Below are 12,306 nucleotides of genomic sequence, written 5' to 3'. Positions count from 1 at the left end.
GCCGAGTGTCGCTCTTCTTCCTGCCTGAAGAAGGGCTCAGTACAGCGTTCCTTCATGTTAGTGATTGGTCTCGGCATCCGGACCCCACCATTCACCATGATCAAGGGCCGAGCATCGCTCTTCTTCCTGCCTGAAGAAGGGCTCAGTACAGCGTTCCTTCATGATAGCGACTGGTTTCGGCATCCGGACCCCACCATTCACCTTGATCAGGGGCCGAGTGTCGCTCTTCTTCCTGCCTGTAGAAGGGCTCAGTACAGCATTCCTCCATGTTAGTGATTGGTCTCGGCATCCGGACCCCACCATTCACCATGATCAGGGGCCGAGTGTCGCTCTTCTTCCCGCCTGAAGAAGGGCTCAGTACAGCATTCCTCCATGTTAGTGATTGGTCTTGGCATCTGGACCCCACCATTCACCATGATCAGGGGCCGAGTGTCGCTCTTCTTCCTGCCTGAAGAATGGCTCAGTACAGCATTCCTCCATGTTAGTGATTGGTCTTGGCATCCGGACCCCACCATTCACCATGATCAGGGGCCGAGTGTCGCTCTTCTTCCCGCCTGAAGAAGGGCTCAGTACAGCGTTCCTCCATGTTAGTGATTGGTCTCAGCATCTGGACCCCACCATTCACCATGATCAGGGGCCGAGCATCGCTCTTCTTCCTGCCTGAAGAAGGGCTCAGTACAGCATTCCTCCATGTTAGTGATTGGTCTTGGCATCCGGACCCCACCATTCACCATGATCAGGGGCCGAGTGTCGCTCTTCTTCCTGCCTGAAGAAGGGCTCAGTACAGCGTTCCTCCATGTTAGTGATTGGTCTCGGCATTCGGACCCCACCATTCACCATGATCAGGGGCCGAGTGTCGCTCTTCTTCCTGCCTGAAGAAGGACTCAGTACAGCGTTCCTCCATGTTAGTGATTGGTCTCGGCATCTGGACCCCACCATTCACCATGATCAGGGGCCGAGCATCGCTCTTCTTCCTGCCTGAAGAAGGGCTCAGAACAGCGTTCCTTCATGATAGCGACTGGTTTCGGCCTGCAGATCCCACCATTCACCATGATTAGCGGCCGAACGCCACTCACCTCCAATTGCGCGCTCTATCACAGGTTGTGATCGGCAACCATAATGGCACCTTTCCCCATCCGGTACAACAAATGATGCTGCGTACTGGTGGGATAATATATTGGGGTGGTTCCTCCATCAGTATCCATCCGGCACGCCAGTTAAGCCCATAGACATTTTTTCGAGCTCAGACATGAGCCCAATTCCATCACTGGCAAAATGGGGTGGGGGGGTTGGGGCACAGACTTCAGAATCCCCCACCTCGATCAGAGATCACCCGGGTACACGGTCATTGGACAGTGCAACTACTGGGGAAGCGTGATATTACATGCCGCCTTTTACATAACTAATGATAGATAGTCTGGTGCAGTGATGAGTATGGAGTCCACCTCTCATCCCTAATCTCCTTTATTCCTTATATTATGTCTTGTGTCTTGATTAGATCATGGCCGCAATAGACTTTTTACAGCAGGATGCTTTACTGCAGATGGTGACATCATCAGAGCTGGCGATAACCCCGCCCCCTGTGTCAGATTCTGATGTCATACCATAGATTGGTTATTAAAGGGGACACACCAAGAAAAACAGATAAAGTCTGTCCCTATCTATATATATAATTGCCTTATTCTGTCTGTCTGTCTGTCTGTCTGTCTGTCATGCGTCAAAATTGTGTCCTTCCGGTGACATTGTGTCCTTACGGTGACACAAAGCTGATTGGCCGCTGGGCTCGCCATGGCCCCGCCCCCCCACACCGATTGGCCGCTCGCCCAGGCTGCGCCCCCACACGGATTGGCCAGCCGCTCGCCCAGGCTCCGCCCCCCCACAGATTGGCCTCTCGCCCCGGCACCCTGCAGGGATTGGCAACTCGGCCACGCCACGCCCCGCCCCCCTCACGCAATGGACGTTAGCTCTGCCCCCCCTCCTCACCCCCCCGCGCATTCCCCGAACTGACACGGTCACGGCTCCCAGGTGAGTACTGTACAACCCCCCCCACGGGAGCCCACATCAGCGTACGCCGCCAACCCAGCCGACACTTACCCTCGCATTGCTGGCCTTGCCGCCGTATGCTGGTGTGGGCTCCCGTGCGAGTGGGGGACGTGATGCGCTGGTAACCATCCTAGCATAGTTACCGTAACTATGCTAGGATGGTTACCAGCGCATCACGTCCCCCACTCGCACGGGAGCCCACACCAGCATTACCAGCACATCAAGGTCCTGCAGCGGCGGAAGATCCACACGCACGCACATAACAGCACACACACATACACACACATCAGATCACACTCACTCTCACAAACACCTCACACACACCTCACACACACATCGCATCCACATACTCACAGCATCCGGCGATATCGCTTGCTTCTCGGCCTCGATACTGTGCTGTTGTGACCTTCCAGGACCTGACGGAGGATCACATGGCCAGAAGCATGTGGTATCTCCGGATGTTGTGAATGTGAGCGCGTATCTGCGATATCGTCAGTGTCTGTGTGTGTGAGTGTATGCGATCGGGTGTGTGTGTCGGGATCGGGTGTGTGTGAGTGTATGCGATCGTGTGTGTGAGTGTCGGCAGAGGAGCACGGCGTGCTGGAGGAGGCTGGGAGCAGAGAGGCTGATCTTGGGGAAGGCTAAGAGGGGGAGGCTGATGCTGGGGGAGACTGGGAGGAGAAGGCTGATGCTGAAGGAGGCTGGGAGGAGGAGGCTGGGAGGAAGGAGGCTGGGAGGAGAGAGGCTGATCCTGGGGAAGGCTGGGAAGGGGAGGCTGATGCTGAGGGAGGCTGGAAGGAGAGAGGCTGATGCTGGGGGAGGCTGGAAGGAGAGAGGCTGAGGCTGGGAGGAGAGAGGCTGATGCTGAGGGAGGCTGGGAGGGGAAAGCTGATGCTGGGTAAGGCTGGGAGGAAGGAGGCTGGGAGGAGAGAGGCTGTCCCTGGGGAAGGCTGGGAGAGAGAGGCTGATGCTGAGGGAGGCTGGAAGGAGAGAGGCTGATGCTGCGGGAGGCTGGAAGGAGAGAGGCTGAGGCTGGGAGGAGAGAGGCTGATGCTGGGGAAGGCTGATGCTGAGGGAGGCTGGGAGGGGAAAGCTGATGCTGGGGAAGGCTGGGATGACTGATGCTGGGGGAGGCTGGGAGGACAGAGGCTGATGCTGGGGAACGCTGGGAGGAGAGAGGCTGATGCTGGGGACAGAGAGGAGAGGCTGATGCTGGGAGGAGAGAGGCTGATGCTGGGATGAGAGAGGCTGATGCTGGGAGGAGAGAGGCTGATGCTGGGGGAGGCTGGGAGGGGGAGGCTGATGCTGGGGGAGGCTGATGCTGGGGGAGGCTGATGCTGGGGGAGGCTGGGACGAGGGAGGCTGATGCTTGGGGAGGCTGATGCTGGGGGAGGCTGGAAGGAGAGAGGCTGATGCTGGTGGAGGCTGATGCTTGGGGAGGCTGATGCTGGGGGAGACTGGGAGGGGAAGGCTGATGCTGAGGGAGGCTGGGAGGGAGAGGCTGGGAAGAAGGAGGCTGGGAGGAGAGAGGCTGATCCTGGGGAAGGCTGGGAAGGGGAGGCTGATGCTGAGGGAGGCTGGAAGGAGAGAGGCTGATGCTGGGGGAGGCTGGAAGGAGAGAGGCTGAGGCTGGGAGGAGAGAGGCTGATGCTGGGGAAGGCTGATGCTGAGGGAGGCTGGGAGGGGAAAGCTGATGCTGGGGAAGGCTGGGAGGACGGAGGCTGGGAGGAGAGAGGCTGATCCTGGGGAAGGCTGGGAGAGGGAGGCTGATGCTGGGGGAGGCTGAGGCTGGGAGGAGAGAGGCTGATGCTGGGAGGAGAGAGGCTGATGCTGGGAGGAGAGAGGCTGATGCTGAGGGCAGAGAGGCTGATGCTGGTGCAGCATGGGGGATGGTGCACGATGGGGGGTGCGCAGCATGGGGGATGGAGCACGATGAGGAGTGCGCAGCATGGGGGATGGAGCACGTTTGGGAGTGCGCAGCATGGCGGATGGACCACGTTTGGGAGTGCGCAGCATGGTGGATGGAGCATGTTTGGGAGTGCGCAGCATGGCGGATGGAGCACGTTTGGGAGTGCGCAGCATGGTGGATGGAGCACGTTTGGGAGTGCGCAGCATGGGGGATGGAGCACGTTTGGGAGTGCGCAGCATGGCGGATGGAGCACGTTTGGGAGTGCGCAGCATGGCGGATGGAGCACGATGGGGAGTGCGCAGCATGGCGGATGGAGCACGATGGGACGTGCACACCTCCCCCAACACACACAACACACCACACACACACTGGGAACCACAAACACCGCCCTACACAGACACCCACACACACAGACAACGCTGCACACACACAACACCCAACACACAAACACCGCGCCATACATAAATATACGCACATATCATGCAACACACACATTGCACAAAACATACCTCCCCCCAAAAAATACCTCCCCCCAAAACACACCACACCCACACAAACCGTGCAACACATACACACACAACGCTACAGACACACAGCGCTCCACAAACAACGCAACACACGCAACACACACACAACACCGCTCTCACCCCCCGCCACACCCAGACAACACCCAGAACATGTACAGCTCCTACACAAACACTTGGTAACTACACACGACAACATCTATATATATATATAACAAAAATCATACATTAACTACACAATACGTAAATTCTAGAATACCCGATGCGTAGAATCGGGCCACCTTCTAGTATATTATAAGGACACACCATGGTAAGTGCAGGGCTTGGAGGGTCGGAGCATGACCGAGTCCAAATACTACAGAGACCCCACGTCGTGCAGACCCTGTACTTGACTATAACATGTACAGACGTGGTCCAAACCACTCATGGCCGTACCTGAACACCACGTTCCCGGCACGATCCGCTTTCCAGGCTTTCACCAGTGCAAAGTCTCCGGTGATGGAATTCTCCATAACAAACTGCCGGCCATTAAACTCCTTCACCTAAGAGGGAAAAGTCCCATTAAGAGGCAGATCCATCCCTGCTGCACAACCAGATGCATTGTAGAAAGAAGGAAGGAAAGAAGGAAGGAAAGAAGGAAGGAGGCAAAGAAGGAAGGAGGCAAAGAAGGAAGCAAAGAAGGAAAGAAAGTAGGAAAGAAGGAAGGAAGGAAAGAAAGAAGGAAAGAAAGAAGGAAGGAAAGAAGGAAGGAAGGAAGGAAAGAAGGAAGGAAGGAAAGAAGGAAGGAAAGAAGGAAGGAAGGAAAGAAGGAAGGAAGGAAGGAAGGAAAGAAGGAAAGAAGGACGGAAAGAAAGAAGGAAGGAAGCAAAGAAGGAAGGAGGCAAAGAAGGAAGCAAAGAAGGAAGGAAAGAAGGAAAGAAGGAAGGAAGGAAGGAAGGAAGGAAGGAAGGAAAGAAGGAAGGAAAGAAAGAAGGAAAGAAGGAAGGAAAGAAGGAAGGAAGGAAGCAAAGAAGGAAGGAGGCAAAGAAGGAAGCAAAGAAGGAAGGAAAGAAGGAAAGAAGGAAAGAAGGAAGGAAAGAAAGAAGGAAGGAAAGAAAGAAGGAAGGAAGGAAAGAAGGAAGGAAGGAAAGAAGGACGGAAAGAAAGAAGGAAGGAAGCAAAGAAGGAAGGAGGCAAAGAAGGAAGCAAAGAAGGAAGGAAAGAAGGAAAGACGGAAGGAAAGAAGGAAAGAAGGAAGGAAAGAAGGAAAGACGGAAGGAAAGAAGGAAAGAAGGAAAGAAGGAAAGAAAGAAGGAAGGAAGGAAAGAAGGAAAGAAAGAAAGAAGGAAGGAAGGAAAGAAGGAAGGAAGGAAAGAAGGAAGGAAAGAAGGAAGGAAAGAAGGAAGGAAAGAAGGAAAGAAAGTAGGAAGGAAGGAAGGAAGGAAAGAAGGAAGGAAAGAAGGAAAGAAGGAAGGAAGGAAAGAAGGAAGGAAAGAAGGAAGGAAAGAAAGAAGAAAGGAAAGAAGAAAGGAAAGAAAGGAAAGAAGAAAAGAAGGAAGGAAGGAAAGAAGGAAGGAAAGAAGGAAAGAAAGAAGGAAGGAAGGTAAGAAAGAAGGAAAGAAAGAAGGAAGGAAGGAAGGAAAGAAAGAAAGGAAGAAAGGAAGGAAGGAAGGAAGGAAGGAAAGAAAGGAATGAAGGAAGGAAGGAAAGGAAGGAAGGAAGGAAAGAATGAAGGAAGGAAAGAAGGAAGGAAAGAAGGAAGGAAAGAAAGAATAGCAAAACACCCCTTCCCCAAAAAACTTTAAAAAAAAAATCTAAAAAAACTCAAAATATTTGACTTGTGCAGATCAAGATTCCATTATATCATGCAATTTAAATATAGCAATTTTAAAAAAAAACAAACTAAATATATATATATAAAAAAAAAAAAATAATCTGCCGTTTAGCGTTTACAGCTCATATGCAGACCGAAGTGTCTCCAAAGCAACAGAAGTAAAAAAATATTGTCCTTCCACCTGTAAACAAAAATCAAAGAGATGGAAGGGAGCACGTGTGCAAGATCAGGCTGCAGAGTTTTTTTAATTTCTTTTAGTTTTTTTTTTTACTTAAATGCATGTTTTTTGGGCTAAAAATCATCTTTACAATTCGGATTCATTCATAATTTCGCCCAATTTTTACTTTTGCAGGATCTGAAGTTACCCGGTGCATTGCTGGCTGCAGAATGAGTTAACTGAGAATCCATCAGTGAGCTTGTTTTGATGGGGAGGTTTCTCAGCTGCTCTCTGCTGATTAATGACAACATTAAATTTGAGCTGAATTTTCATGTACATGGTAATAAATCATCAGAGACAAAGGGCCCGATTCATTGTATTTGTGCTTATTTTTTTGTCCACTTTTGTCATATTTTGAAGTTTACTTTCCACTTGTTCTTCTGTTTTTCTCTGTTCGCTGTTGTGTTTTGTTTTTTGTTGTAATCCAGACGTTTGCACAAAATTCATTATTTGAGACTTTTTAAATTAAAAAGTAGAAACGTTTTTTGTCCTTGCAAGAAGGAATGAGCTCTCTGACAGACTCTCAGTTAAGTCATTACGGAGCCAGGAATGCAAAGTAAAACATAAAAGTTTTAGAAGTAAACTTTTTAGTATAACTGAATTGAGAATATTATTTTTACCCCAAAATACATGTATGTAAGTGTCTCCATGTCTTCGGAAGGAAAGATTTCAGAAAAATCCGATCTAATGCACAAAGTGAATGTCATCTGCAGCAAGAGCGCCACCTAGTGGAGGAGAACAGCAACCTCTTGTGCAGCCTGAATATGACAGGCAAACCTAAAAAAAAACCCAAAACCTCCAAACAGGAGAAGGAGGTGAACTGTGACATCACCTACGGTGGATCCTGTGTGATCTACTGTACATAGAGGTGTTATCAGTCATACAAGAGGAGGAGGTGAGCTGTGACATCACCTATTTTGAATGGTGGATCCTGTGTTATCTACTGTATATAGAAGTGTTGTCAGTCATTGTACAGGAGGAGGTGAGCTGTGACATCACCTATTGTGAATGACGTATCCTGTGTTATCTTCTGTCTAGAGGTGTTATCAGTCATTATACAAGAGGAGGTGAGCTGTGATATCACCTATTGTAATGGTAGATCCTGTGTTATCTACTGTATATTTAGAAGTTATCAGTCATTATACAGGAGGAGGAAGTGAGATATGACATCACCTATTGTGAATGGTGCAGCCTGTGTTATCTACTTTATATAAAGGTGATATAAGTCTTTGTACAGGAGGAGGAGGAGGAGGAGGTGAGCTGTGACATCACCTAATGTGAATAGTGGATCCTGTGTTACCTACTGTATATAGGTGTTATCAGTCATTATACAGGAGGAGTAGGAGGTGAGCTGTGACATCTATTGTGAATGGTGGATCCTATGTCATCTACTATATAAAGAGGTGTTATCAGTCATTGTACAAGAGGAGGAGGAGGTGAGCTGTGACATCACCTATTGTGAATGGTGGAGCCTGTATTATCTACTGTATATAGAGACGTTATCAGTCATTGTACAGGAGGAGAAGGGGGAGGGGGTGAGTTGTGACATCACCTATTGTGAATGGTGCATCCTGTATTAGCTACTGTATATAGAGAAGATATCAGTCATTGTACAGGAGGAGGAGGAGGTGAGCTGTGACATCACCTATTGTGAATGGTGGATCCTGTGCCATCAGCTGTATATAGAGGTGTTATCAGACATTATACAGGAGGAGGAGGTGAGCTGTGACATCACCTATTGTGAATGGTGGATCCTGTGCTATCAGCTGTATATAGAGCTAATATCAGTCATTGTACAGAAGGAGGAGGTGAGCTATGACATCATTTATTGTGAATGGTTGAGAGATGTGCTCAGACATTGTAATCCTGTCTGTGATGATAATAAAACTGGTAAAATATCTTGAGTGAAGATCTCGAGCCCAGTGTGAAAATTACAAGATTTTCTTTTTAACTATAGATAGTGATATAGAAAAAGAAAAATAAAAAAGTCACAAATATATTTAACATTAAAAACCCAATGAAAAGAATGGATAATTTTGCAATTACACATTTCCTTTAAGAGTTCCCTGACAAGTTTAGGCGCTCCCAGACTGGGCAGAGGAGAAAAGGAATAGTCAATAGGGTGCGGTGCTCGGATATAGCAGGCCGGCTCCTGGAGGTACATTAATCCACAGAGAGTAGAGGAAAATCCAGCATCCGCTTGACTAAATTCTTAAAACATCACAATTGTAAGGCCCGAAATGTGTAGACTAGTGATAGGCGGACTTGGATTGTAAAAGTCCGAATCCACGCGGGTTAAAATGTACCCATGCACCGGGTACTCTATATAACTATCCAGATCAGGCAACTCTTAAATAAAAAAAAAAGGAAAAAAAAGGGAAAAGCAGGCGTGTTATACCGACTGGGCAGCTGTAATACTAGTTCTGGGGCCGCTCATTATCCTCCATGCATATGCACTGCTTCCCCCGCCCACCAGCAGTCCCAGCATCTGTGATTGGTTGCAGTCAGACCGCACCCCCACACTGTGTGACTTCTTTCAATAGTGCACACTATGCGTGTCCCTATCATGGTGTAAAAATAAATAAATGAATAGGCGTAGGGTCTGCCCATATTGTGATACCCAGCACAGATAAAGCTACAGGCTGCAGCCCCCAGCCATGCACTTATCTTGGCTGTGTATCAAAATAAGAGAAACCGCATGCGGCTTTTTTTTTTTTTTTTCTTTTAAAAAAGAAATATTTATTAAAAAAAAAAATGGCGTGCGGTTTCTCCTTAATTTTGATACCCAGCCAAGACAAAGTGAGACAGCTGGGGGCTGGTATTCTCAGGCTGGATAGACCTATGGTTATTGGGCCCTCCCCAGCCTAATAATAGCAGCCTGCAGCTGCCGAGGATTGTCACAGCCATTAGATGCCCTGGTGCGGTGGCAATCAGCTCACAGCTTCCACTAAGCCCTGGATTAGTAATGGGAGGAAGCTATGAAGACCCCCCCCCATAAATAATCTGTAAGTGAAAAGAAAAAACACTGAAAAAATCCTTTACTTGAAATTAAATGCAAAAAAACCCAAACAAAACAAGCCACCCTCTTTCTCTAGTTAATTAACCCCCAAAACACCCAGTTACGACATAATCCACGAGGTCCTATGACAATTCTAGCTCTGCTACATAATACTGAAGTCACAGGACATGACTGCACGCTATGGGCTTCAGGCAGAAAAGGAATGAGCTGCAGCGCGATCCCAGCTGGAGGTTCCCACGGTCCTCCACCTGTGACTACAGGTAACCTGAGCTCAGGTGGCCTCATTCAATTTAGTTCACATACCTGCATCTCCTGGCAGAATAATGTGTTTTTTTGCCAAGAGATGCAGATTTGGTTCTAAAATTTATATACCATATTCTTGCACCAAATCTACATCTCAGGCAAAAAAAATTGCATGAAAACGCAATGCGGCTTTGATGCGTTATTGATGCAATATTTTTTTACCAGGAGATGAAGATTTGGTGCAGGAATATGGTATATAAATTTCAGAACCAAATCTGCATTTTTTGTAAAAAAACAAAAACAAAACATAAAAAACAAACCACACAAAAACGGTTTTCACTATACTGTTTCAGTGCAGTTTTCTGCTAGAAGGTGCAAATTTGGTGCTGAAATATCTGCACTAGATTTCAGCACTAAATTTGCGCCTCCTGGCAGAAAACCGCACTGAAACGGTTTCAAAACCCTTGTTGCATCAAGGTGCAGACTTGGTGCTGAAATTTATACATAATATTCCTGCACCAAATCTACACCTCACGTAAAAAAAAAATATATTGCATCAAAACCACATTGTGTTTTGATGCAATTTATTTTGCCAGAAGATGCGGATGTGGTGCAGGAATATGGTGTATAAATTCCAGAACCAAATCTGCATCTCTTGGCAAAAAATGCAGGTCTGTGAACTCAGGTCACCTGAGGTGAGTTTACCTGCGGTCATAGGTGGAGGACTGTGGGAACCTCCAGCTGTGACCACAGATAAACTGAGTGACGTCATCACTTATTTCTGCGGCTCAGTCATTCTCTGCCTGAAGCCCTCAGCGTATGACGAATGTAGGAGAGCTAGAATCGACATGGGACCTCGTGTGGATTACGTCAGAAGCGGGTGCTTTGAGGGTTAATAAAGGGGGAGAAAGAAGGTGTTTTTTAATATAATTTCAAATAAAGGATTTTTTCGGTGTTTGTGTTTATTTCCTTTCACTTACAGATTAGTAATAGAGGGGGTCTCATTTATGCCTCCCATTACTAATCTAGGGTTTATTACCCCAATTGCCACCACACCAGGGAAATCAGGAAGAGTCGGGTAAAGTGCTGGGATTGTCATATCTAATGGATGCAACAAACCTGGGCGGCTGCAGGCTGCTATTTATCGGCTTGGGGTGCTCAATAAGCATGGGCCTCCCCAGCCTGAGAATACTAGCCCCCAGCTATTGGCTTTATCATGTCTGGGTATCAAAATAATAATTAAAAAAAAAAAAGCCACATGTGGTTCCTCTTATTTTGCTTCACAGCCAAAAAACGTGCATGGCTGGGGGCTGCAACCTGTAGACGTGGCTTTACCTGTGCTGGGTATCATAATATGGGGGGACCCTACCCCAATTTTATTTACTTATTTTTTTCACCATGATAGGGACATATAGCATCTGTGATTAGTTGCAGTCAGATACTGTCACACAAGGTGGTGGTGCGGTTTGACAGCAACCAATCACAGACACCGGGATTGCTGGTGGGTGGAGGAAGTAGTGAATATGTATGAGGGATAATGAGCGGCCCCAGAAGTAGTGTCACAGCTGCACAGGATACTGGTAAGTATAACACGCCTGCTGTAATCCCCCTATCCATTCTACCACTATTTTATAGTGCCGGAATTTGGTCCCCATAGACTTATATGGGGACTGGCATCCGGGCAGACATCCAAGATCAATTCTGGGACAGAACCGGGTTTGTTGTTTTTTTTTTTTTCCTCCTCGGTGAAGGACACAGCCGGTATCCGTATCTTCTCCGACAAGAGGAGAGGAGAACATTTCTGAAGTCGCTCATTTTATGAGTCCCGAGATGCTGCAGTAATAAAGTAAGAGACATAAATCCCGCTCACCTCCTTGGGCTCGCTGGAGATCGCTATGCTGCCATCTTTATTATATTTTATTGGCGCGCCTCCTTCCTGGATTAATGTGCCGTAACCCGTGGGTGTATAAAACGCTGGAATCCCTGCGCCGCCGGCTCGAACCTTCTCCGCGAGGGTCCCCTGGAGGGCGATTAAAAAACACAATTTCTCTGTGAAACATTTATTTTTCTGTAACAAGAAAATCCTTTTTGCATTAAGTGGAGATATAAAGCGGGAAATGCAGAAAGCGAGCACAGCCGCGGAACGACCGTATAACAGGTGGGCGCTCCCCGCCGCTCTGCATGACAGCATCCTACAAGGCGGAGGATCGGACCCTGATGACCTTTTTTTTAAAATCAGATACTTTTTTTTATTAAAACAGAATACATACAACAGAATAACAAATCGGCATCCAAATTACGTTTATCACATCTATTACCCCTTTAACTCCCCCACCCCGGCAGCAACACTTCTCCCCGATACTACATCCCATTTAGTACACACTTAGAATACCCTCCAACTGCAGTATATCAACCATCCCGTTCACCCCGATGTGCAGGAGGAACAACTAGTAACACAAATAAAACAAAACACACACATCTAAGGTCTCCGACGGGTATCCCGATCCCAGACCAGTTTACTATCCGCATTGCAGCCAA

The 12,306-nt window shown here is 47.9% G+C and overlaps 1 protein-coding gene across 1 annotated transcript in view; it reads right to left on the bottom strand.

Moving 5' to 3' along the window:
- The window catches only part of OXCT1 (3-oxoacid CoA-transferase 1), a 125,380-nt gene that overhangs the window by 58,865 nt on the left and 54,209 nt on the right, over window positions 1-12,306 (bottom strand). Inside the window, exons 5-6 of the mRNA XM_075328821.1 lie at window positions 11,639-11,788; window positions 4,912-5,018 (exon numbers count right to left, since the gene is read on the bottom strand). Coding sequence (XP_075184936.1) covers window positions 4,912-5,018; window positions 11,639-11,788 — 257 coding nt within the window. The remainder of the gene's footprint in view (window positions 1-4,911; window positions 5,019-11,638; window positions 11,789-12,306) is intronic.

The sequence above is a fragment of the Anomaloglossus baeobatrachus genome, chromosome 1 (genome assembly GCF_048569485.1).
Source record: "Anomaloglossus baeobatrachus isolate aAnoBae1 chromosome 1, aAnoBae1.hap1, whole genome shotgun sequence".
NCBI lineage: Eukaryota > Metazoa > Chordata > Amphibia > Anura > Aromobatidae > Anomaloglossus > Anomaloglossus baeobatrachus.
The sequence above is the reverse complement of the archived record's forward strand: the minus strand, read 5'-3'. Positions and strand labels throughout refer to the sequence as shown.